This window comes from Apostichopus japonicus, chromosome 13 (assembly GCF_037975245.1).
Source record: "Apostichopus japonicus isolate 1M-3 chromosome 13, ASM3797524v1, whole genome shotgun sequence".
Lineage (NCBI taxonomy): Eukaryota > Metazoa > Echinodermata > Holothuroidea > Aspidochirotida > Stichopodidae > Apostichopus > Apostichopus japonicus.
In genome coordinates this window covers 25639267-25661325 of record NC_092573.1, presented here as the reverse complement: position 1 = coordinate 25661325, position 22059 = coordinate 25639267, and the positions used below count along the sequence as shown (strand labels likewise).

General features: G+C 37.3%; 2 protein-coding genes and 1 long non-coding RNA gene across 4 annotated transcripts in view; 1 reads left to right on the top strand and 2 right to left on the bottom strand.

The window, feature by feature from the left end:
- Positions 1 to 21884, bottom strand: part of LOC139978967 (uncharacterized) — a 42844-nt gene extending 20960 nt beyond the window's left edge. Inside the window, exons 1-2 of one of the 2 annotated variants that reach the window (XM_071989579.1) lie at positions 19290 to 21884; positions 17434 to 17632 (exon numbers count right to left, since the gene is read on the bottom strand). In XM_071989579.1, the coding sequence (XP_071845680.1) occupies positions 17434 to 17603 (170 nt within the window). In that variant the 5' untranslated portion in view covers positions 17604 to 17632; positions 19290 to 21884. The other variant, XM_071989575.1, reaches the window with a different exon arrangement.
- LOC139978964 (uncharacterized) lies at positions 9 to 17198 on the top strand. The gene is made up of 18 exons (XM_071989568.1): positions 9 to 380; positions 5198 to 5421; positions 5955 to 6075; positions 6274 to 6437; positions 6758 to 6887; positions 7580 to 7716; positions 8273 to 8393; positions 9179 to 9371; positions 9744 to 9892; positions 10216 to 10425; positions 10945 to 11162; positions 12074 to 12305; positions 12707 to 12980; positions 13581 to 13843; positions 14215 to 14446; positions 14714 to 14814; positions 15314 to 15490; positions 16359 to 17198. Exons 2-18 carry the CDS (start codon positions 5246 to 5248, stop codon positions 16866 to 16868), a joined length of 3408 nt encoding a protein of 1135 aa, XP_071845669.1. The 5' UTR covers positions 9 to 380; positions 5198 to 5245; the 3' UTR covers positions 16869 to 17198.
- Positions 14292 to 16854, bottom strand: LOC139978971 (uncharacterized). The gene is made up of 3 exons (XR_011797060.1): positions 16738 to 16854; positions 14930 to 14999; positions 14292 to 14428 (listed from the first exon to the last, which is right to left on the bottom strand). It is a non-coding gene; the product is annotated as an uncharacterized lncRNA (long non-coding RNA).
- Positions 21885 to 22059: the final 175 nt, after the last annotated feature.

Genomic DNA, 22059 nt, shown 5'->3' with positions numbered 1-22059 from the left:
ATCTTCATATAGAATATACCATTGATGTGCGTGCACTACCGCAAACGTAATCGTGTAGTTTATGTATCTCTTTGCATAGCATGGCTTCTATAGCAACGCCGGTAAATATTTGAATTATTATTTTCGTCTTCGATTCTTGTATGAACGCAAACCTCGCTTTATCTCATCATATCAGCTCCGAGGCAACGTGTGTAAACTGACCACCAGTGTGTGTGTAATCTTCGCTGACTCGACTTATCCATTACAAACCCTGTAGCCTTTATACGTGGTACATGGCTTCATTGAACAACTACCATTGGGATAAAACAATTATTTGATTGAAGAGGAACGATCTTTAAAGGCATTTTGTTTTGTCTGAACCGAAAATGTTAAGATATACGGTAAGTGTAATAAAAAAGGATATTATTTACAAATAGATATTAAATATCTATCATCATACAATAAATTAATAAGATGTTAACGACGGTTTGTAATCAATTCAGTTATTACCAAGTAACAAAAACTTGCTAATAATATAGAGGAACTGCTCTATCAGCGCTACAAGAAATACGCTAATGTTCTGTATACATGCATGGATGCCTAGATTATATCTAAATGTATTTAGTTTTTTCACACAAAGGAGGGTCAAGATAGAATCTTATAGACCGTGAGATAAGATAGGAGCGCCGTTCAGCTAGGGGGAGGGGGCAGGGGGTTGAAGGACGTATTGAGCTTATAGAGCACAGGTGTTTTCATTTGGATTAAATATGAATTTGAAATGGACCTTATAATATGCTGCCCTATACCTTAATGGCGGAGCTATAATATATGGCATTCTCGGGCCTTTCTCTGAACAGGATTCCGTTTGAATCCACAATTTGTCAACACAAAAAAATGTTTCAGACTGTAGGGATGCTTAGTAAATATTTGCGGTCACCTGGGCTTCATTAAGATTGCTTACTAGTGCAGATAAGGTCGAACCGACTTATATGTTATACAATTGTTAAAACGTTACCTTACACTCAACACATTGTAATGAGGTAACGGAAGCTGAAGAAAGAATGTTGACTAATCATTTGTGTTATCTGACCAGTGACTCTCACCTCATCGAAAAGCAATAAGGTTATCTTTATATCACAGGGACGAGTTGGACCTAATACATTCATTTATACAGCTAAACCATTCTATATGACTGACCTGAACTATATAGAGTCAGTTATAGTCTTGTATATACCCGTACCGGTCACTCTGCTTGAACGCATAAATCAAACCATTTACAACTGATTAATTGTATCATAACTTTTCACAAATGTCAATCATAGACAAACATAGGCCTATTTTGGGGGGTTGACTGAAATCAAGTTCCTATATTTTTTTAGCTTGTCAGCTCAGACTATTATGGTAATGCCATTATGTACAATATGCTCGAACTCATATAAAAAAACTTACATAATATTCCTTATGCATTTATGCACCTTTTACATCAATAACAAAATTACATTTAGAAAGCAAAAGTCTTGGTTTCTTGCTCGATCAAAGCAAATCCGAATGCACATTTCTTTCGAATTTACAATTTGAAGAATGCGACCGGTTGGGGTGGGGGGGGGGGGTGTAGGTGTATGTATACAGAACAGCAAATATCTTTGAGTAATAGGGAACATCTTGTGGTTAATTGTCAGTACGCTACTATAAACATCGTTATCGCGAAATCGCTTTTTTAAAAATAAATTGTTCAAGTATTTATTAAATAAGCTAAAAATATGGGGGGGGGGTTGTGAATTTCTTTGATTATTGATTAAAAATGGTATATATTTCAATCATTTCACCGTGCTCCATAAAGTTACAGGCCAATCCATCGATCGCCATTCGTGCATTTCACTACCATGAAACCACTAGGACGTTCGCGCCCAGAGAACGGACCAAGCTACTAGTGTATAGTGTATTATCGGGGTCTAAAGTCCACTTTGTTATAGCCAACGTCAGATAAACAAGGTCTCTTTGTAAAAACTAGTTTTTATCATTACTCCCAACATATACAGTACGGTACTTGAACACCGGCCTATACAGGATTCGCACAGTGAGAATTTTGTTTCCATATTAATGCTATACAATGCATTGATTTTCATTTGATAGACTTCCTGGTGTTTTTTTTTTCAACTATTCGTTGATCACAATTAAAATCAATACTTGGCCTTGTTATAAGCTACATGGTAACACAGTGTATTGATATCACACGTATACTGCACTTCAATATCATATTGTATACAAAACTCAATCAGCCTTATTTTTTTTTTATAATGGAAGCAATAAAAAAATGTGGTTTTCATGAATATTCATGTTGTTTCTGCATAACAAAGATCACAAAGCATTAACATTCGAATTGCTTTTGGTATCGTTATCTCTTATAAGATGTTATGAGATTTCCGTGAGTCACTATATGTGTTGAAGGTTTAAATATTAACTTTTTCACGACTGTCTAGTATATTTATGCAAATCAACTAATTAAGTATATGCCTTATTAGCTCTTTTACAAGGGGGGGGGGGTCGCGGTCAGTGTTCTACCCCTTTCCCCAAGAAATCGTCCTGTTGATCAATGCAGCTCCGGCTGATTAATGCACGTCCCTTGAACCCTACGCAGTCGCTGATGCTGTATAGAAGTGGAATACACACTGATTGGATATAATGTAGAACGCACATACATTGGTGGGGGGGGGGGGGGGTACGCAAACTGAAACTGGATTCAACCAATATTTTACGTGAAATATTTTGAACAAACCTGTAATGACGATTTCACAATACCATTTCTTCAAAACTTCATATAGGAATTTCTTTTTAATGGTCCCAATATTCATTTCATTGCCACCCGAGGACACTTTGCCAAACCGAGATATTGCCACACCGAGAAACTTTACGCAAAAGTCAGTGATCAAGAGGGGATCCAAGGGTGAGGAATGGGGGGGGGAAGGGTCCTGGAGATGGTGCACATCACCTTTTCCAACACTACACAAATCCCAATCCAGACCCCCACTCACCCCAACAAACACACACACACAAAGGAGTTTTTATTATAGTACAACCTTTCGTGTTGACGTAATTATACAACTAATTTATATAGTCTATTAAATGCCTCAGAATCCCGTCTAAACTTGTAATGGTTCCTGTGGTAAGATCCCCGTCATCTGGAATCGGCTCTAGTGATCTCTAGGCCACACCCATCCCCGATAATCAATCATTCAAAGTTGAAAGAGTATACTAAACACGAACATATCCTCTAGCTTCAGGGGACATTTGTACAGCAAGTTACTACAATATGTTATCTTTGGTAGCATCATCGAACCTTCAAGAAGGCCTGAGGTTTGATTTTGTAATTTTCCACACAAAACATCTAGACAAATTTCTGGCGTCAAATGATAATACATCTATCTTGTTTGTACCATCGGTTTAACCAAAAAATACAGCAAAAAAACAGAACAAAACAACAGCAACTGAAAGTTGGTAATCAAACACTGATCATTAGTTGAATTGTCTAACTTCAACCTCCTCGTTTTCTGCTATAATTTGTATTACTAGAATCACTTTTATGAACATATCTTCTTACTAACATTTACAAATTTTGTCAAGTTATGATATGGCTTGATGATTTTGTACAGATGACTTTAAGTGACATTTTAATTTACACTTCACTCTTACCTCAATCTGTCATGATATTGATTCGCTTCTGCTTTTCGTAACTTACGTCATCAGTAGATGACTCGGAATGATTTAGTATTGTTACTCTATTATTCTGATACCATTCACTTTCAATTAAGTTAATGTTATCATTACTTACTTACAGTTTGTTCACCCTCTGCGCAGTCCTCTCATCATTAAATCAAATAAGACAGACCACTTCATGTCAATTTCCAAACTATACCGTTGCTATGTGATTGATGATAATTACGAAGATGGATGGTTGCTATAGGTACAACTTTAAGAAAGAAAATATTTTACTTCTGCCAACAACGATGACAACCCAAATAATAACAACATCATATTTGAGTTGGAAGTGTGAACTATGTTATCATATTTGCTTTTTTATAGCATTTTTTTGTTTATAAATATAAGTAGGCTACTACAGTTTTACAGTGACGTAATAAACACGTTGTTTGGCGTAAAAAATACGCCCCCGATTTCTAACCTTTTTGTTTTAATTGAAAAAAAGAAAGAATCATCTTGCACGAATCACAAAAACAAGTGTAAACATAACAAATACTGATCAAAGCGTCTCTTTGCTATAGTATTGAAAAAAGAGAAGTCTGTTTGTTGGTCTTGACAGGATTGATTAAAATGTTCTCAAGTACTTTTCATATTTTCCCAATATAGGTCTCCAAGCGAATATACACACATTTACACACGCAGACACACTTGGTATATCTTGAAGAACCTAAACTGGTAAAGAAGAACATTTTGATCTAGTGTAGAAAACGATGAACTTGTCAGTGGGGATTCGGGATGGGGGTAGGGGATAGGGGTGGGGGAATTGGGGGAGTGATAATGATAAATAATTACTCAGGCAAATTATCGTTCTGAGCCTCAAGTGCAAGCGTGTGTACATCGTGTTGAAAGGAAGAATAAGGGCTAAGGTGAGAAGGGGGGGGGGGGGCTAATGGATGGATCTTTCTGTGTCCTCCCTCATAAATACTAAAGCACAATGAATATTGTAAACAAATTGATCCTAGAAACTCGAGTAAGTATTCCAAGTAGAAATTCTAGCAAAACAACTATCGACACTCTTTATTCTAGAATCATGCACAGCGACTTGAAAACAGGCCTTAACCTACTCCTTTTTTTTAAAATATTTTCTTCTGGGCGAAATTTGTTGTATTTGTAAGTAATTATAAATTATTGAAACATGCAGGTACAGCTATATATGTTGTTTAAGAAATAAATAAAATTAATAAATAAAATAGTTCTAACATTCTGAAAAGTCTGAAAAGCAAGGTTTGTTAAAGTACCTGGCAGAAGTTTCTGTCTTTGTTAAAAAAGAAATCCTGACATTTATAGACTGGTAAAATGATCTCAGTGTAACTTTAAATGCTGTTGAACTTTTTGATTACTTGCTGTTACCATTATTTCTATTTTCTAGCATATTAAGAGTTATATATACAGATTATCTGCAACGTTGTCCGCTTGTTTGTCAAAATATACACTTTAGCTCTTTTTGATTTTGATTTTTCAGAGCACTCTTTGGTAAAAAACTACTAAAATTTCCATTAGCTAAATCAACATGAGTAAACTGGAAGAACTGATCGAGAAAATCAAAGAAGAAGAAAACTCCATCGCCAAATATGGAAAAGAAATCTTAAATGCGGTCAGCTCAACAAATAAAGACACCACTGATGATGAGGTGCATGATCTGTGTGACGCCATCGAGAATCCTGGATTAGAAAACTGTCAAAAGTCGTACGTGTTTTAATTTGAGTTTAATATATAGATATGTAACAGTATCATCCGCTACTTACAGTCCGGGGACGGGGGTGGGGACGGGGGCAGGGAGTGGTATGTATTGTTGTGGAGGTGGGAAGTGGGAGAGGGGAATAGGGCGAGTGGAGATTTTCATCGCATGGCATTATTTCAGATTTTATCATCTTTCCTTCCACAGTTAAGTGGCCTTTGAGGGGACGAAGATGAGGGTGGGGGAGGGGCGGGTGAGTGAGTGATTCGTTTTTTTTTTGAAGATGGGATAATCACCAGAATGTGATGAATAGAAAAATCTGATTATCATATTCCATATTGAATACCTTTGTTCGATTTTGTTTATGTAAGTTGTATAAAAAGTGCAACTGAACGAGATAAGGATGGGAAATGTTGGAGATGGAGGGGGGGGTGTTGAGGTGTTGGGTGGGAGGGTGGGATCTGTGACCTTTGATCCTTGTTCTTCAATCCTCATGATGATGTTGGCATTTTCACTTTATTGGTCTCGTTCTTTCTTACAGTAAAGGGAAACATGCTGACATCCTTATTAAGATTTGCACAGAGGGCATCAGCAAACAGAGAAAAGATTACTACAAGCTGGCAAAAACTATTTTTGAGTCCAAACATTATGTCGATTGGAAGGTAGGTATTGATAACGTCTTTAAATCGGCCGTGTATTGCATATATGTTGCAACTTAGAATAGGAACTTTAGTCGACACAAATTTATTCACATACATAAGTACATAATATACATTTTTTTTATATATATATATATATATTTGGAAACACGTTTCTCGATTGGACAATTTAATATATTTGTAAATCGACCTATCCCACAGGGCAAAGTCAAGGAAGCCGAGGCTATCGTAGATATTCTGAATAAACCGGTAGCACTAGTAAGAACTAAGAAAGATGACTGGTGGTCGAAAGATCGAGAACCTGCCGACACAGAAATCGGAGAGGCCTTACAAGGCTGCATAGAACACATGATAGAGGCCTTCGTGTAAGTTTATTCATAAGATATTAAAAGTGTTGACTGAATTGGTAATCAGGAAACAGCCAATGACATCTATCTGAAATGTAACAAATTGTAACCGTTACTATTGATAATATTTTCACCAATTTGCTCAGTGTAGAGAGAGGGTGGGGGTGGTGTTGTGACCCGGTGGGGGACGGTGGGGTTTCTGTTGACGAATTGATCGTAAGTCCTTGATTCCTGTGTTTACTTTCACCCTTTTGACGTTTACTTCTCGACAATGAATTTTATGTATATTTAAATGGAAAACCAACTTGACACACTCGTGTATATTGCTTTTTTTTCAGCCGGGACAAAATTATAAAGAAAGTGAACAAGAAGATAATGGGATTATTAATAGCTTCCTACAAGAGAACGGATGAAATGGGCTACGTTCTTGGATGTGGCATTCATGCTACCAGCGATATGAATTATGACGTAAGTACAGCGTCACAATAGAAATTTGTACGGATCAGTCAATTGGACACTGTGTTCCTTGTTAAACACAAACTTATCACTTGTCAAAAATGCTCGTCTCTAAGGTAGTACCGAACAATTCTCAGATTGTATTACTTGACTTGCTCTTGATCGACGTGGTGGGTGCATTCGTTGAAACCCACCACATACCAATACTCCCATCTACATAATTAGAACCCAAACTGTTTTATTTTCCTTTTATTTGTTTTTATTTTGCATTACGCGGTGGGTGAGATCCATTATCCTATCATTTGGCATCATCACATAGTGAAAAAATTACACTGTTTAAAATATCAAACACTCTGTAACTTGACATAGGGATTTGTTGGATGCGATCATCGACTCCACCTTGTGATGGTAAGATGTCACTTTAGGAGAAAACATTATGATTTATTAGAATTTCGTCTTCCTTCCAACTTGACTGAGCCCGTGCTATCATGACACACTGTCTCCATCCCTCCGTTCCATTTTAATCTGTTAGTAATATTGAATCCGTTTAATCCTACTCTTTATTCCAGTTGGTTGAGAGAGAATTTGTGGATGGGACTTTTCTTCCACGTGTACTTTTACTGGATCCCACTCATCGAGGTTTATACTATAGCTCTTAATAGCATGCAGACTAATATCATTGTAATCTATTTTGATTTGTATAGGGTACTGAAGGTCAACTCCCAGAGTTATATACGGCGATGCTGGAATGGTGCCAAAGAGAGGGAAATGATATCTCAGAGTGGTCGAGCAAGAGCCGTTTTGTAGCCTCTACCATCAGTTCAATAGGGCAGAAAGGCGTGTAAGTTCGCATACCAATTAGCAATATTTTTCTTGAAATGAAGATACATGTATAGTATAGTTGGTAGTTACGATATTAGATACATGCACCCACTTGGGTGCTTTAGGATTGATCATCGACCAGATTAACGAGTGAAATATAAGTATACATTAGTGTATGTTTCATCTCTAATTAAACAATGCCGATGTTGGAAACCTTTTTTGGAATACCAGTATGATCGTAACAAAAAATCATTTGAACAAAAAGGTTGATGTGCCGTTAGAGGGTGCAAGGTGAGGTGGACGGGAATTAGGGGGTGAGGGTGGTTAAGTAGGCACGGGGCCAACTTTTATAGTACTCCTGAAAGTGCTCCTTTTCGTGAAATAGAAATACCCCTGTTTCATTTTTGGTAACATACAAAGTTTCATCTTTCCCTTCAATGGAAAGTAGACCATCCGTCTCTCTGCTCGTTCACAGATTCAGTCCTCAATCCGCCCACTGATAATTTACCTAGATCTTAGCTTGATTATAGCATCGAGCTTTGTAATATTCTTTCTCACTATATTTGTTCTTATAGAAAAGCCCCGGATGAGCTATCCAAGTTATTTAACTACACAATCGAGCAGGATCTGGATGGTCAACCAATGTCTGGATATGGCACAGTCGCAATGAACATACTCACTAGTACAGTCATGCAAGTGAGTCAATCGGGGAGTTGTTTCCATAACAACTTCCTGGTTACAGACAGAATAGGACAGATGTATAGGCTACACTGCTTATGTAATAAATGGATATTAACGTCAAATTATAGGCAGGGAGTTGTTGATACCATACAAATTACAAATATGTTTTATAGTCTGTTGTCGAACTGAAAGTGAAATATCATGGGTGAAGAAAACATCACCAATTCTGTCACATTATATGCTTTCTCCTGATGTATCATTAACCACCCAAGCCGAAAAGGTGTGAGCTTATATTTGTTCTTAACGTGTAGCATATTATGCATTTATATGCCAGGGTGTTATAACACACTAACACGTGTTATGTTTTGGGAGCATGCGAGAGCTAGATATGTTAAAGATACAATACAGTAAATCGTAGTGGTATTATATATATATATATATATTGTTTTAATAATATTTTTATATATATATTTTTTTATATATTTTTATATATTTTTTTAACACAGGCCGCAATAAAATGTGACTAACACGTGTCACCATGTTCTAACACAGATGCATATAAATGCGCAATATATTCAAGTCGAAAACGCTATTATAAGCAACTGTACAATTCGGTTCGGGTGCATTAACAGTTGGAATTATGCAAAAACTGGGTGCACGTTATTAGGAATGTTTTATTGGGGACTGGTCGTGGGTTAGAAAGGGAGGGGTAGTTGGGGTGTGGGGGGGGGGGGTGGAGTCAGTTTATGATCTTTAAGCGCAACTGTTTCAATATGTCGGTACCATTTTGCCTCTCATAGAGCTTCAGCAATGCATCAGCGATCAAGGCCTTTATTCCTGGAGCAGTAAAACTGATGAAATGTGAAAATGACCAGCTCGAGGAGATGGCCGCTACTGCGATTGGTTGTATCTACCAGCAAACAGAACTATTAATACCCTGCGCCGATACAGTCATGGAAGTCTACTTAGAAGGGAAAGGGTCAACACTTGGATGTAAGTTCATTTACAACTACGACATAATTCGAGGGGATTGCCTTAAGTAATTTGCTTAAGTATAGTATAACTATGCTTGTTTTGAATGTGGTGCAAGTACTTATCATTGATATCCTATTGTTTGGTGGTCAATTTAGCTAGCCCGGGTGGGGTTATGTATATATAAATATATATATATATTTGAGCTGTCTGATGATCTCTCAACTCGTTAAACTCTGAGTTACAACTACTAGTCTCAACTATAGTCTCAATATATATATATATATATACATACATATAAGTATAGCCTAAGTATAGGCTATTTATATAGGCTATCAATCTTAATCATCATCAGAAGTATGTCATCAGCACATGCTACTTGTTTTTTTTCAGTGGTTTTACAACCTTTGTACAAGGATGCACCCGAGAAAGTTATGAAACATTTTGACCAGCTTGCAGAAAAAGCCGCTGATGACATGGACGACTCTGAGAAAACTTATTTCTATATGTTTCTCGGAGATGTCGCCAAGAGAGAGCCAAAGGTATTTTCTTTTAACTCAGTCTGCTCGATCTGTGGTAACATAACTCTGATGGAAACATTAGAACATTAATACTTCAAGAACTATAAGCTCTACTCTACTTTAAACTTCTTTTATAGGCCTCAATCTTGTACATCAGGAAGCATCGAACGATACCTCCCGAACTAAAATAGATGTTGGTATTCTGTACCTTCTGTATATTTAGAAGATAGTTATGTCTACAGTGTTAATAGAAATTAGAATATATGCCATAATCTATTATTTACATACTATTGTATTGTTTGATTACATAAAAACATATTGTATGTATAATTTTTGGATTCCAGAGAATCGTTCCAATACTTGGCACTGTCATACAGGACCTCGAAAGTACGTCGTGTGTTCATGTTGCCTACATGGCTATCGCTGAAGTTGCGGCAGTGTACCCAGGGGAAGTTGAGAAGTACAGCAAACAGTTACTAGATGCGTGGGAAAAGAATCCAATGACGGTAGCTTCTGCCTGTAAGACGATTGCAAATATCGGGAGAATGAATGAAGTAAGATACTATACTAGAGTATACTAAATATATATATATATATATATGTGTGTGTGTGTGTGTGTCGTGCATATGTCGTGCATTGTGTGTAGGTCACTTAACTCAATAGCTTAACTCAACTTAACTCAATTTTCACGACACACATGTGATATAGTAACACTGGTGGTAATTTTCCGAGTTTACCACCACTAGTCTGGTTATTAATTTGACTGTGAGATAGCGGAATTGATGACTTAGATAAAACAATTCGAAAGAAGAGCCTAAACTGTGACGATCATAATATATATGTAGGACTACATGAAGTAAAGAATTTAGTATTTATTTAGTACATTATTTGAGTAGCCTATCTACCGGTATCTTTAGTTGGCTATTGGTCAAGCATAATTGTCACATTAATTGAGGGATATTGTGGATCCATATATCACCCAAATGGAATGTATTGATATCCGTCACTTAAACAACCGTCTGAATAGACTAAAAGTCGGACTCATATAATGTAATTATTTATAACATTACTAGAAAATGGCCGACAAATATTTGACTCTAATGGCGAAGAAGTTAAAAACCATTGATCCCATGTGGAAGACTGTGATTCTGATGGAGATGAAACGAATTGGACAGGCTCACAAAGAACCATTAAAGAAACATAGAGCAGCAATAGAGGCAGAGAAAAATGGAACCCAGATGGGACTACAAGATATGGTCCAGAGTATCATAGACTTCCTGGAAGACCGAACGTAAGTTTCCTTTATGTTAATTCTTTACACGTGCGGTACAACTTTCTGTCCGGCTGCTACCGACATTATCTTCTAAAACAGAGTACTGCTTGGATATCCCGTTACCCCTTACATTTGTACATGAGCAATATGATTTTTTAAAGAAAAAAGTCATCTTCAAATTTTCTATTGTATATGGTAAATGGGAAGAAAAAAAACTTTACAGACTGAAACATTTGTGCACAAAAATTGAGCAGAATCAACAAGATAGATCAATTTTGGGGTTAATCCATATACTGACAGCGTTGTTCAGTAAAGCTGTATTGTCACAAGTTTAGAGCGACTTTACAAACAGACAACATCGATACGCTATGAACACCTGACTCGGGAGTACAGACACCTCATCATGTCTTTGGCCTGGTACGTGTAATTTGAATGGATTCAATCGTTACTTCCGCAGCATCAGTGTTCAACATAATTATTGTTTGCGTTTTCAAGAATGATATTTGAAGTGCTTTACCACATGGCCTTCTTCCGTATATTTACATTTCCCCCTCAATTCCTTCACACTCCCTAATTCCCTATACTATGAAACTTTTGACGATTATCTTTACTCCTCTTCCACTGGTCCGTCGCTTCCGATTTCTACATGTGCATAATAAGGTGGCGTTTTCAACTCATAATGCTCATAACTCACAATAGTGTTAGAGAAATGGTGTCTGCTATTCCAATAAGGTTTTGGCGAAAGAAATGATCAGATTAAACAACTATGCGTTCATTCTGAAGATGTACAGATTCTACTCAATCAATGAGCATTTCCTAGTTTCACATTTCACAATGGGAAAGTCCATAACATAACCCTATATAAATAAATGTGTTTAAATCTCTATCTCAAACATGTCAGTGGTTTCCTTTTTATGTTAATTTTAAAGTTTAGAAAATGTGAGTACAAACGTGGCAGAGCAAAAAGAACAAATAGGTGAACTGGATACACGCGTAACCGGAACAGAGAATGATGTCAAACGACTGGATGAAGAGGTTACAGAGCAAGGCGAGAAGCTGGAGGATGTTCAGAATGAAGTTACGGAACAAGGAGACAGACTGGAAACACTGGAGGTTGTTGTCGACGAGACTGTAGAAAAAGTAGAAGAAATTGATCACAAGGTAGGTATCACCTTCAGACTCTTTTTTCAAACATTTACATTTACTTTTCTGTCTAGAACGTCATTTTAACTTTTAACCTCATGACTTTTATGCCGACAATATAAGCATAGATCAGGTATAGAAAATTTAATAATTAGGAGAGCATATCCATGCAATTTGGTCAGACCTCAAACCAGCCCCCAATGCACCGCAAGTGTAAACCCCCCTCCCCCCCCCACAATAAGCGTTATAATGACTACGATCACTGAGCGAACACCTTGGGTTTGAAAGTTTATTATCCTTCTTTGCACTCCAAACTTTGACCCCATCTTGTGGATAAACCATGCATCGTGTTCTCTAATGTTTATTTTGGCTGTGACGTTAATGAGTTAATTATAACTCTTTCATTTTATTTTTTTCAGACGATAACAAATGCGCCCAAGTGGTCACGTGACGTTTCTAAGATTCTTAACCCCGAGCACGAGTATGACTGGAGGTACCTGGCCATTCGTCTGGGTTATTCTGGTGAAGACGTCCGTAACTGGGCCTTGTCTCCTGACCCTACCATGGCTATATTAGCTGAATGGTACACCACTCATAAGAGTAGTGACGCAACCTACGCCATCTTGACCGCTCTGCAAGATATGGGAAGGACAGAGGCAGCTGAGATCGTAGAAAAAGCTTTAGAAGAAGCAGGTAAGGTTGTTTCAAAGTTTGATGTAACGTGAATAGCTTACAGCGGATACATAGTAAAAAGAAAATGTTGATGGCAGGGAAATGCAGAGAAGGTTGCCGTGCACTACCAACCAGCTTCTAGCAACAGATATGACATTGACAAAAAAGGGCCCTACTGAAATTATGATCGAGTTTCATGAACGAATATAGATATTACATCCTACTAAGTTCTTGTTGTTTGATACATTGAGACTAATTTGATAATAATGAGCATTCTCGTCAAATTAGAGTCCCTGTACGTGAACGTCTTGGACCTTTCAGCAGCCTAGTGGATCCATTTTAACATGGACTTGTCTTAGCTTGTTGTCTATTGGTGTAACTGGGAGCCAGAACCATTGCTAAATCCATGGCTAATGAACCTGTGGGGTCGAGCTTGGTGTGAGGGGGTGTTTTCCTTTCTAATTCCATGAATCCTGTTGTGTTCTTCTTAAGATTCGCGTAACTATAACATGAAAGCATGTTCTTAACAAGTTAACACGTTGACATGACACAGATCAAATATACTCAAATATGGATTTATCCTTTCTCAAATTTACTTAATCAACTATCCGTTCATCTCAGATCAAATGGTTCCCAAGCCGGTTGGTGAGATGTCAGACAAACCATGTCCTGTCTTCATCAGTTACCAGTGGGACCATCAACCTGAGGTGAAGGCGGTCAAGGACCATCTTGAGATGGCTGGGTATGGGTGTTGGCTGGACATTGGTCAGATGGGAGGAGGAGACCAGCTCTTTGCTAAGATCAATGAGGGCATGAGGGCAGCCAAGTTGGTTCTGTGTATGGTGACCACTAAATATGCCAAATCAGAAAATTGCAACAAGGAGGTGAGTCATTCTTAAGAGAACATTAGTAAAGGAAAACGCAAAATGTTGTATCAACAGTGTAAATGTACTATTGGGTATCATTCCAATGTTACTTGCTCTTGAGTTAATGTTGGGAATGTATTTGGTCGAACTGCTAAAAACTTATATAAAAACCTTAAAACCTATAAAGGCTATGTACTTTCAAATTCCCTTCGCACCTCATCATATCATCGCTATAATGGCGAACTCACGTCGTTTGCAATAGAATCCCATGCATAAAGAATCTCTATAATAATGAAATAATTTAGGAGCGCCATTTTGCAATGTATCCCAGTCGTATGTTTAAACAACGATGCAACGGTCATGGTTCATTTTTATTCTTCTCCTTGTAGGTAAACCTTGCCAACCTCCTTAACAAACCTATAATCCCTATATTGATTGAGAATATTCCCTGGCCTCCTGAAGGTTCTATGAGTATGCTCTTTGCCCAGCTCCTCTACATTCAATTCTTTTCGGAGGGCGAGTACGTCAGAGGGAAAAAGTTCTGGCCAGATGACAGGTTTCATGAGCTTCTTGGACAGATTGGTTATTATGCTACGCCTGATCCTGAAATGGTAACGGAAGGTGAGTTTAAATGTAAAAGTTAATGAGGTGTGTATGAGGGTGAGCACGAGAACTATTTGGTGGTCTTATCTATTGTTTAAAATGACACGAGGCTGACCATTAGGATCATCACATCGAGTTACGAATTATTTGTCACTAGATTAACATTTTCATGGAAAGAAATGTTGGTACTTGTGTTTACAAAAATGAGTACTAAGCACAATTTCCAAGAATGAGACATATGTTTTATATTCAAATGAATAAAGGGTAATGATTCGTCTTTTGCAGAATACCAAAACTGGTTACCTCAAATCGATGACGCACCGGAGGTGAAAGTGGTGAAGAAGGCGGAACAGACCACACCATCCCAGTCTAATGGGACCACAGAAGTAAGCAGTGTTTGTGTGTCACAGTATATGTAGCCAACTAACATATCACACCATAAGACGGATAGTATGGAGCAGTTGATGGACTATACCAAAGATATGTTGTACATATGCTTACTTCATTTTCTCATCACATGACACAACGGTTGGGTTGGTTTGGTTCCATTCTATCCATTACCACATAGCCCCTGTGATAATAAAATTCACGCGGAAACAGTCAATGAACCGCACCCATCGGATCTGTGGGTGTTGAGGAACATCTAATGTCTCAGGGTAGGGACAAAATACCTTATCATGCACCTATAAAGTTACAAATATTACAATTCAAGAAGAAGCACTGTTCAACTTCATCACTCCACGTTGTGGCTATTTTAGTATAATGCTGAAACAGTCACAACCGAAACGGGAACCTTTGTTAAGATTGTTAGTTTTGTAGTTATGACTTAAAGTGAACCCGAAAACGTCGTGGTTAACCTTTACTTTTCTACTTCCGTTTTCACAGGAAACTGATCGACACCCGACAGTCTTCATTTCCTATCAATGGGGTAAACAGCCTCAGATTAAGAAGCTCTTCAGCGAACTGACTAAGATGGGATTTCCCTGCTGGCTAGATATCATGCAGATGGGAGGTGGAGATCCTCTGTTTGCTAAAATCGACAAAGGGATTAGGAATGCAGAGGTAAACATGAACTAATCGGGTTTGGCAGGATTTATTTGCCTAATAGAGAAAATTAGGTCCACGCAGAAATGATTTCTATGATTTTAGTTAGAATTGTTCTCATAAAGAGTTATCAGTATATAAGTGTATGGCCGAAGGGTGCTTCACATGAGGGGACACGGCCAGGGGATAGGAGCCGGGGGCACTGGGGGCTCGTGCCCCTCACTTTTTTCCAAAATAGCAAATGTGCCCTACTGGCAAATAAAATGTACCCCTTTGATGAAGAACTGTCTTTTGGATATCTTAAGCCTATGTTAATTTCAATATTTTATTTGAATTATTCACGTGCACCATAATAGTATTGATAGAATACTAACACATCATATATGTTTGAGTGATATGGCCGGTGAGTATCGGTTTATAGCATAACGAGTGGTGGTTGTAGAATGAGAAAGTGCCCCTCTGATTTTGTGCCCCCCCCCCCAACTTTTTGGAAGCTTTCTACCCCTGGACACGGCTGTGCCTGTACCATGCTTTCAAGGTTGCGATACCATCTTCTTCTGTACATATAATTATTTCGTGGAAGGTGCATCTGTGATCTTTTTGATGCATTTAGTTGATTCGTGGTATTACATACATACATATATATTTCTCTTTAATTTCTGACTTATCGAAAACAAAAAAGTATCCAATTTTATGTTATTGTCTGTGGTCTTAATCTGGCAATTTTTCTGGTTTGTTTGCCCATAGAATATAGACCACGAAGAATGCGCTATATGAATATTGGGCATATTGTCAAATCGGGTGCATGGGTCATTAATGATGTGCCTTGTGCGTTTTATACTCCCGTATGCACATTTTACTAAAATACACATATTTCTCCATACAGGTTGTTCTTTCATGTGTTACATCAAAGTACGCGCTATCTGCAAACTGCAGACGAGAAGTCAGTTTATCAGACGCTCTACGTAAACCAATCATACCGCTTCTACTGGAAGAAGGTATGACGTGGCCACCACCTGGACCAATGAGCATGACGTTTACTCAACTGCTGTATATCGACTTCACACAGGAGGTTAGCCAGCGTAATTTTGAGGATGAGAAGTTCAACGAACTGGTTTCTAAAATTAAAGATTATGTTCAACCCGATGAAGTGGTCATTGAAACTTCTGAAGAATCTACACCACCGCCTGCACCAGCCAAGTCACCTGTACCAACACCTTCTAGAAATACAACCCCTTCTCCTGATGTGCAAGATGAAGCCAAACCTGTTCGTCCCAGCAGCGTTCAGTCTATGCCCGAGAGACCTGGTAGTGCCGCCGTGTCCATCCCGGAAAGACCTTCATCGTCCTCGCCGAAACCGAAGAAAAAGAAATCATCCGTTTGTTCAATATTATAATATGTTTATTATATAACGACGGGACGGGGGGTTGTAAATTACCAGTGGCTGCATTGGTATCAGTATAGTGGTGAGTGTATGGTGGTTTACATTTATTGGAATGGGTATAGTGGCATTTTTGTAACTTTTTCATTGTTTTATGAGCGAGTGCCTGAATTTCCCTTTGGGATCAAAAAGTTTTACTTATCTTATCTTATCTTACTTATCTTATCTTATCTTATCATTGGCATATTGATCGGTCAACAGGTGCAATAATACTGTCGATGTCGAGCTGAGTGACTACCTTAATATGCATACTAATTTGGAGTACTGGGTTATTCAATTGCTGTAATGAAAATGGCAGAATGGGATCGGATGGGGGAGGGAGGGGGAGTTGTGTTGGGATATAGGTATTGGGTATGTGGATTTGATGGTAGTGTAAGTGGTATAATAACAACAGTTATGGTACAGAGTTTGTAGTAATACTAGCATAATGGATGTGCATTGTTGATAATAAAAGTATAAAAAATATTTTAAAAAAACCTCGTGGCACTGTTATAAGTGTAATAAATAAATTGTTCGTTACCATTTGATTAAACTTGGCAAAGTCAACTCTAGGAAAGCGTCCGCAAAAGTTGCGATTGTTTTGTTATCTGCTCGATCATCGTCATGAATAGTTTGTGACAAGTGATTGACATAATCCTTCAATTTAGCTTCCCCTGATTGGATAATATCTGTCAGTCGATGAATATCCATGACTGACCAAGTCTGTCATCTGGCCGTCACTGTGTATTCGAGAAATGACGAGATATAAATATATTAATAAAGACAAACAGTCAAGCAATGTATATATATGTTCGCTTATTGACGTGGCTCATCAGTGTTCGATGTCATCGTGAGGTTTAAAGGTGGAGAGTCGTAAGCTTGACGTCACTAACAGACATCGGTTCATTGTAGTGACACAAGTAACAGTGACATTTATTGTACGTAGACTTGTTCATGAAGGCAAGTTGCATGATCGTGCATCGGTAAACGATTGTCCAATCAGAAGACACAAACTGACAGATTGACAGACGGACGGACATATGAGTTATTCTATTTGGAGTTTTTTTTAGGTTCACCGATACAATATTAGAAAGAAAACTGTGAATGCAACGGGGAAGTCACGAGTATCAACATGTTTAATTTAATCATCTGTTTCAAAGATATGTCATGAAATATTTAATAGGTATCTTAAACTATAGTCAGAGTCTGCGCGCGAAAAAAAAACAAACAAGTTGATTCACTCTCACCCAGTGTACATTGTCTGGGCGCGAATAAAAAACAAGTTGATTCACTCTCACCCAGTGTACATTGAGATTATACTAATTTGATCACATGAAAGGTTACATCAAGCGAAGAATCACAGAATCCTTCACAAGAGAACAGAAACAAATGCAAATAATTGATGAGTGAACTAATTGAATTGTAAATAAACGAATACAAATGAGACGGATCAAACACACAAAACAAAACACTTATTATTTCATTTGGATGCTTAAATGAAGAGTAAACAAGTGAAAGATAACTTATACTAGAAGAGGAAAACCCAAATACAGTCTGCATAAAAATGAAAGCCAGAATAATATGCTTCAGGTGGTGGGTGTTTCTCTCCTGTCTTTCAGAAAATGTCTTAACGAGTCATTGAGTACCGACTTATGCCTAATACAGTACTACATTACCCAATGAGTGGACACTACACGCCTTTGTGCACCAGGGTTCTAAATATATCTATAATGTGTATATGCTATTGTCATAAACGTCCACATAATAACGTAATAATGAAGGCTATCATTATAAAATCTTAACAAGGCATTGATTTAAAACATTAGGTTTTAAAACTTACATTCGTGTTACCCATTCTCTCGAGTGTATTAAAACTCTAACAATATTTCAGTGACCAGAATTAAATGATGAATATCGTTGGTACGTTAAGTACGTTAAGATGAATAACGTACGTTAGGATGGTACGTTAGGTACGGATGGTACGTTAGGATGGTACGTTAGGTAGGATGGTACGTTAAGATGAATAACGTTGGTACGTTAAGTTTAAAGAATCGTGCTATGAGGACATGGAATGATCTAACTGCTACTATAAAATCTAAACCATCTAAAGAAACATTTAGAAAAGCACTAAAAAAAGAAGTAATTTCTCAGTATTGATACATCGTTTATATTGTATGTTATTAATTATTCTTTATTAAGACACTAGTTATATTTTCATTTATGTATATATGCTTTTTTTGTTTGTTTTTTGTTTTCCCTTTCTTTCTTTCTTGGGAGTCCTTTACCTTGTTAAGCCTGAATTGGCTTTTTAGAGGACTTCCCTCCACATGTATATATCCAGTGGAAAATCAAATAAATCAAATCAAATCAAATATGAAACTACAGCAAATTTCTTACCTTCAAAATCTGCCTGGTATATGACGTAAAAAGTCTTTCCATCGAAGAGGTGGGGAATAAAGTAAGAGAGAGAGGAGGGGGGGGGGTTCCTTTTCAGTGATGGATATGTAAGATTCAACAAAAAACTGCTGCCTTGGGCCAAGCGCCCGGTCTTTGATCTGTTCAATGTAACAAACCACGCACGTCGCAATTTGCACTGCAGGCTCTGTGCAGTATTCTGCAGCTGGGCTGGTATATCGTTGTTGCTTAGTTTCTTGTAAACAAGATGATTACATTTACTTAGGGTAATGTCAACATGTTAAGTCCCATCGAATAGGTTTATTTTAACGGAAACTACTCCAAGAAACTAAAACAAAACCTACGCCAGCCTCGTAAAGATAAAATTCCTTCTTCTTTTTTATGAATGGATGACGTTTTAACAAGTCATTAACAATGATACACATGAGTAACTTGTAAAGTGGTGCCTATGCATGGGTTTTCACTCCTTGTCTCTGATCTTAAGAAATGATTGAAGAGGCTTGAAATGCGGGGGGGGGGGGACATGGGGGGTGTCATAAAATATCATGGAGGTACTAACTTTATATTCATTTGAATCAGCGAAATCATTATTTCATTAGGTTTTGTGTCATGAAAGGGACCCACGGAAAACTATCATTGAAATAATTGCTTGAAAAGTTTCAACTGTCTACAAACACTCAATTGAAGGGAGATGAGTTGTGGTTATTACACAAAACTTTGTTTTCCATGTAGTGGTACAGTAATTAAGTGTTATAAAATGATATGGCACAGGTAAGCGAGCATCACTATGGCACAAATCTGGTTTGTCTTCAAAATCACGCCAAGGGAACAGGGCTCAGGGGAAGGGTGTAGTCAAGGGAGGATGTGCATCCTGTTGTAGGGACGCTATTTTAGACTCGTTATTCCTCGTTATTTTTGTGTTTATCCTTGTCAAGAGTAACTTGGTTGCAACATAAAACTCTTTAATGCGTGTTGCAGCCACGCCAAATTTAATCCCACGGGTACAGCGACACTTAAATGAATATCAATATATTTATAGTACCCGTGATTTGTCATTGTTGTTGCATTGCATCCTGTCACACTCGTATTCCGATAATATTTGAACTCACAATAAGATGTCTTGGTTGACGAGAAAATAACAGCTGAAAAAACGATTTAGTTTAGAAGAAATTGTCTTACTATTGTGTGAGCTTTCTTCAATTAAAACAACTAGGATTTGTATTGCGATATTGCAATCAAACTGACCACTGTATTTATTTTTTTGTTGGGTATGAAGGGTATGTAAACAATGTTGGGTAAATTGGGGATGGGGAATGTAAAAGTATGGCCGGGTAGTGATTAAGTTTGACCAATCGTTCAACGTTTGCGCAAATACAAATACCCAATAATTAATCAGAAGTATGTTTAGTTATTTTGACATGTTACCCTAAAGCGCTTTGCTTTTTACCTTTGATAATAAGTTTAAACGTGACCAAGCACTAGTGCGTTGAAGCTATATTCCACGAGCGCGAAGCCGTTAATACTGTTACGAAATATGAGTCCCTCAAATTGAAAGAAAATTTTCGCACGTTTCAAATTAATGCATTAATTTTAACGGCAAAACTTATAATATAAAACAAAGAAAGATTATGTAATCATGAGAGAAGGTGTTGGTTCCTTTAGGCCTAGACAATACAGCTCGATAAAATATTTCACAGTTTTCAGTTTAAACCTGCCAGTTATCTACCGCGGTTCTTTATTTAGGTTCAAGGTCCAGTGGTGAATATTTTAATACAACTGTTAAAGGGTGGTAAAACAAACTATTAAGTAGTCGCTATGTGGACTGGTGCGAAGTTTCGCCGTTGACTCTGTACAAGGTTGCAAGTAAGTTGATGTATTTACATGTTATATTATGGAGTTGTATAGCGTGTCTTCTGTTTATTGTAAGGAGGAAATACGTGATACAAGCGTGAAAACTTCCTTTGGGAGGATATAATCAAATGTTGTATACATGATACCCTTCTACATGTATAATACCGCAAGCTTCAGAAATTGACTTGTGGTGACTTTGCTGAAACCTGTAGATTATCCGTCCACTACACTATACTATACAACAAATATATATATATATATTTATATGATGTATATATATATATATATATATATATATATACATACAAATATATATATCAGTCAGTTTTATAACCTCCCCAAGGGAACAACTAGAACTCCCGGTCCTTTCCCAAATGTGAACAAGGCTTATTGACATTTGTGAAACTATATAGCTTAGTAGTGGGCTCTGATAGGTTCAATTTACTGCGTCAATACTACACTACGGTACTCAGTATACACACTATTATTCAAATTAAACATGACCGACTTAATAAACATGACGTTAATGTCAAACAAGGTTTATGTGTTATTAATATTTGTATAAGCTCAGAAAATTGTTAAATAGGACCAATAATTTATTGTTTTCTTAAACGTCTTCTTGTAAACGTTAATTATAACATTATTTCCAGGATTTGTTTGAATTTAATTATTTTCATTATATCTATGTTGATTAACGTTAATCGTATTTGCTATTTATTATTTTTTCTCACATGACCAACCCCCCTCTTTAATATAAACGGCCTTCAATATTATCTTCTGTGTAGTTGTTCTTGTAAAGCGCCACTGTATATATAGTGTCTAAGTGAGCGCTATACTAGAAATGCCATTATAATTATTATTTCTATGTTCCACGGCAACTCACTACCTACCTATACACACA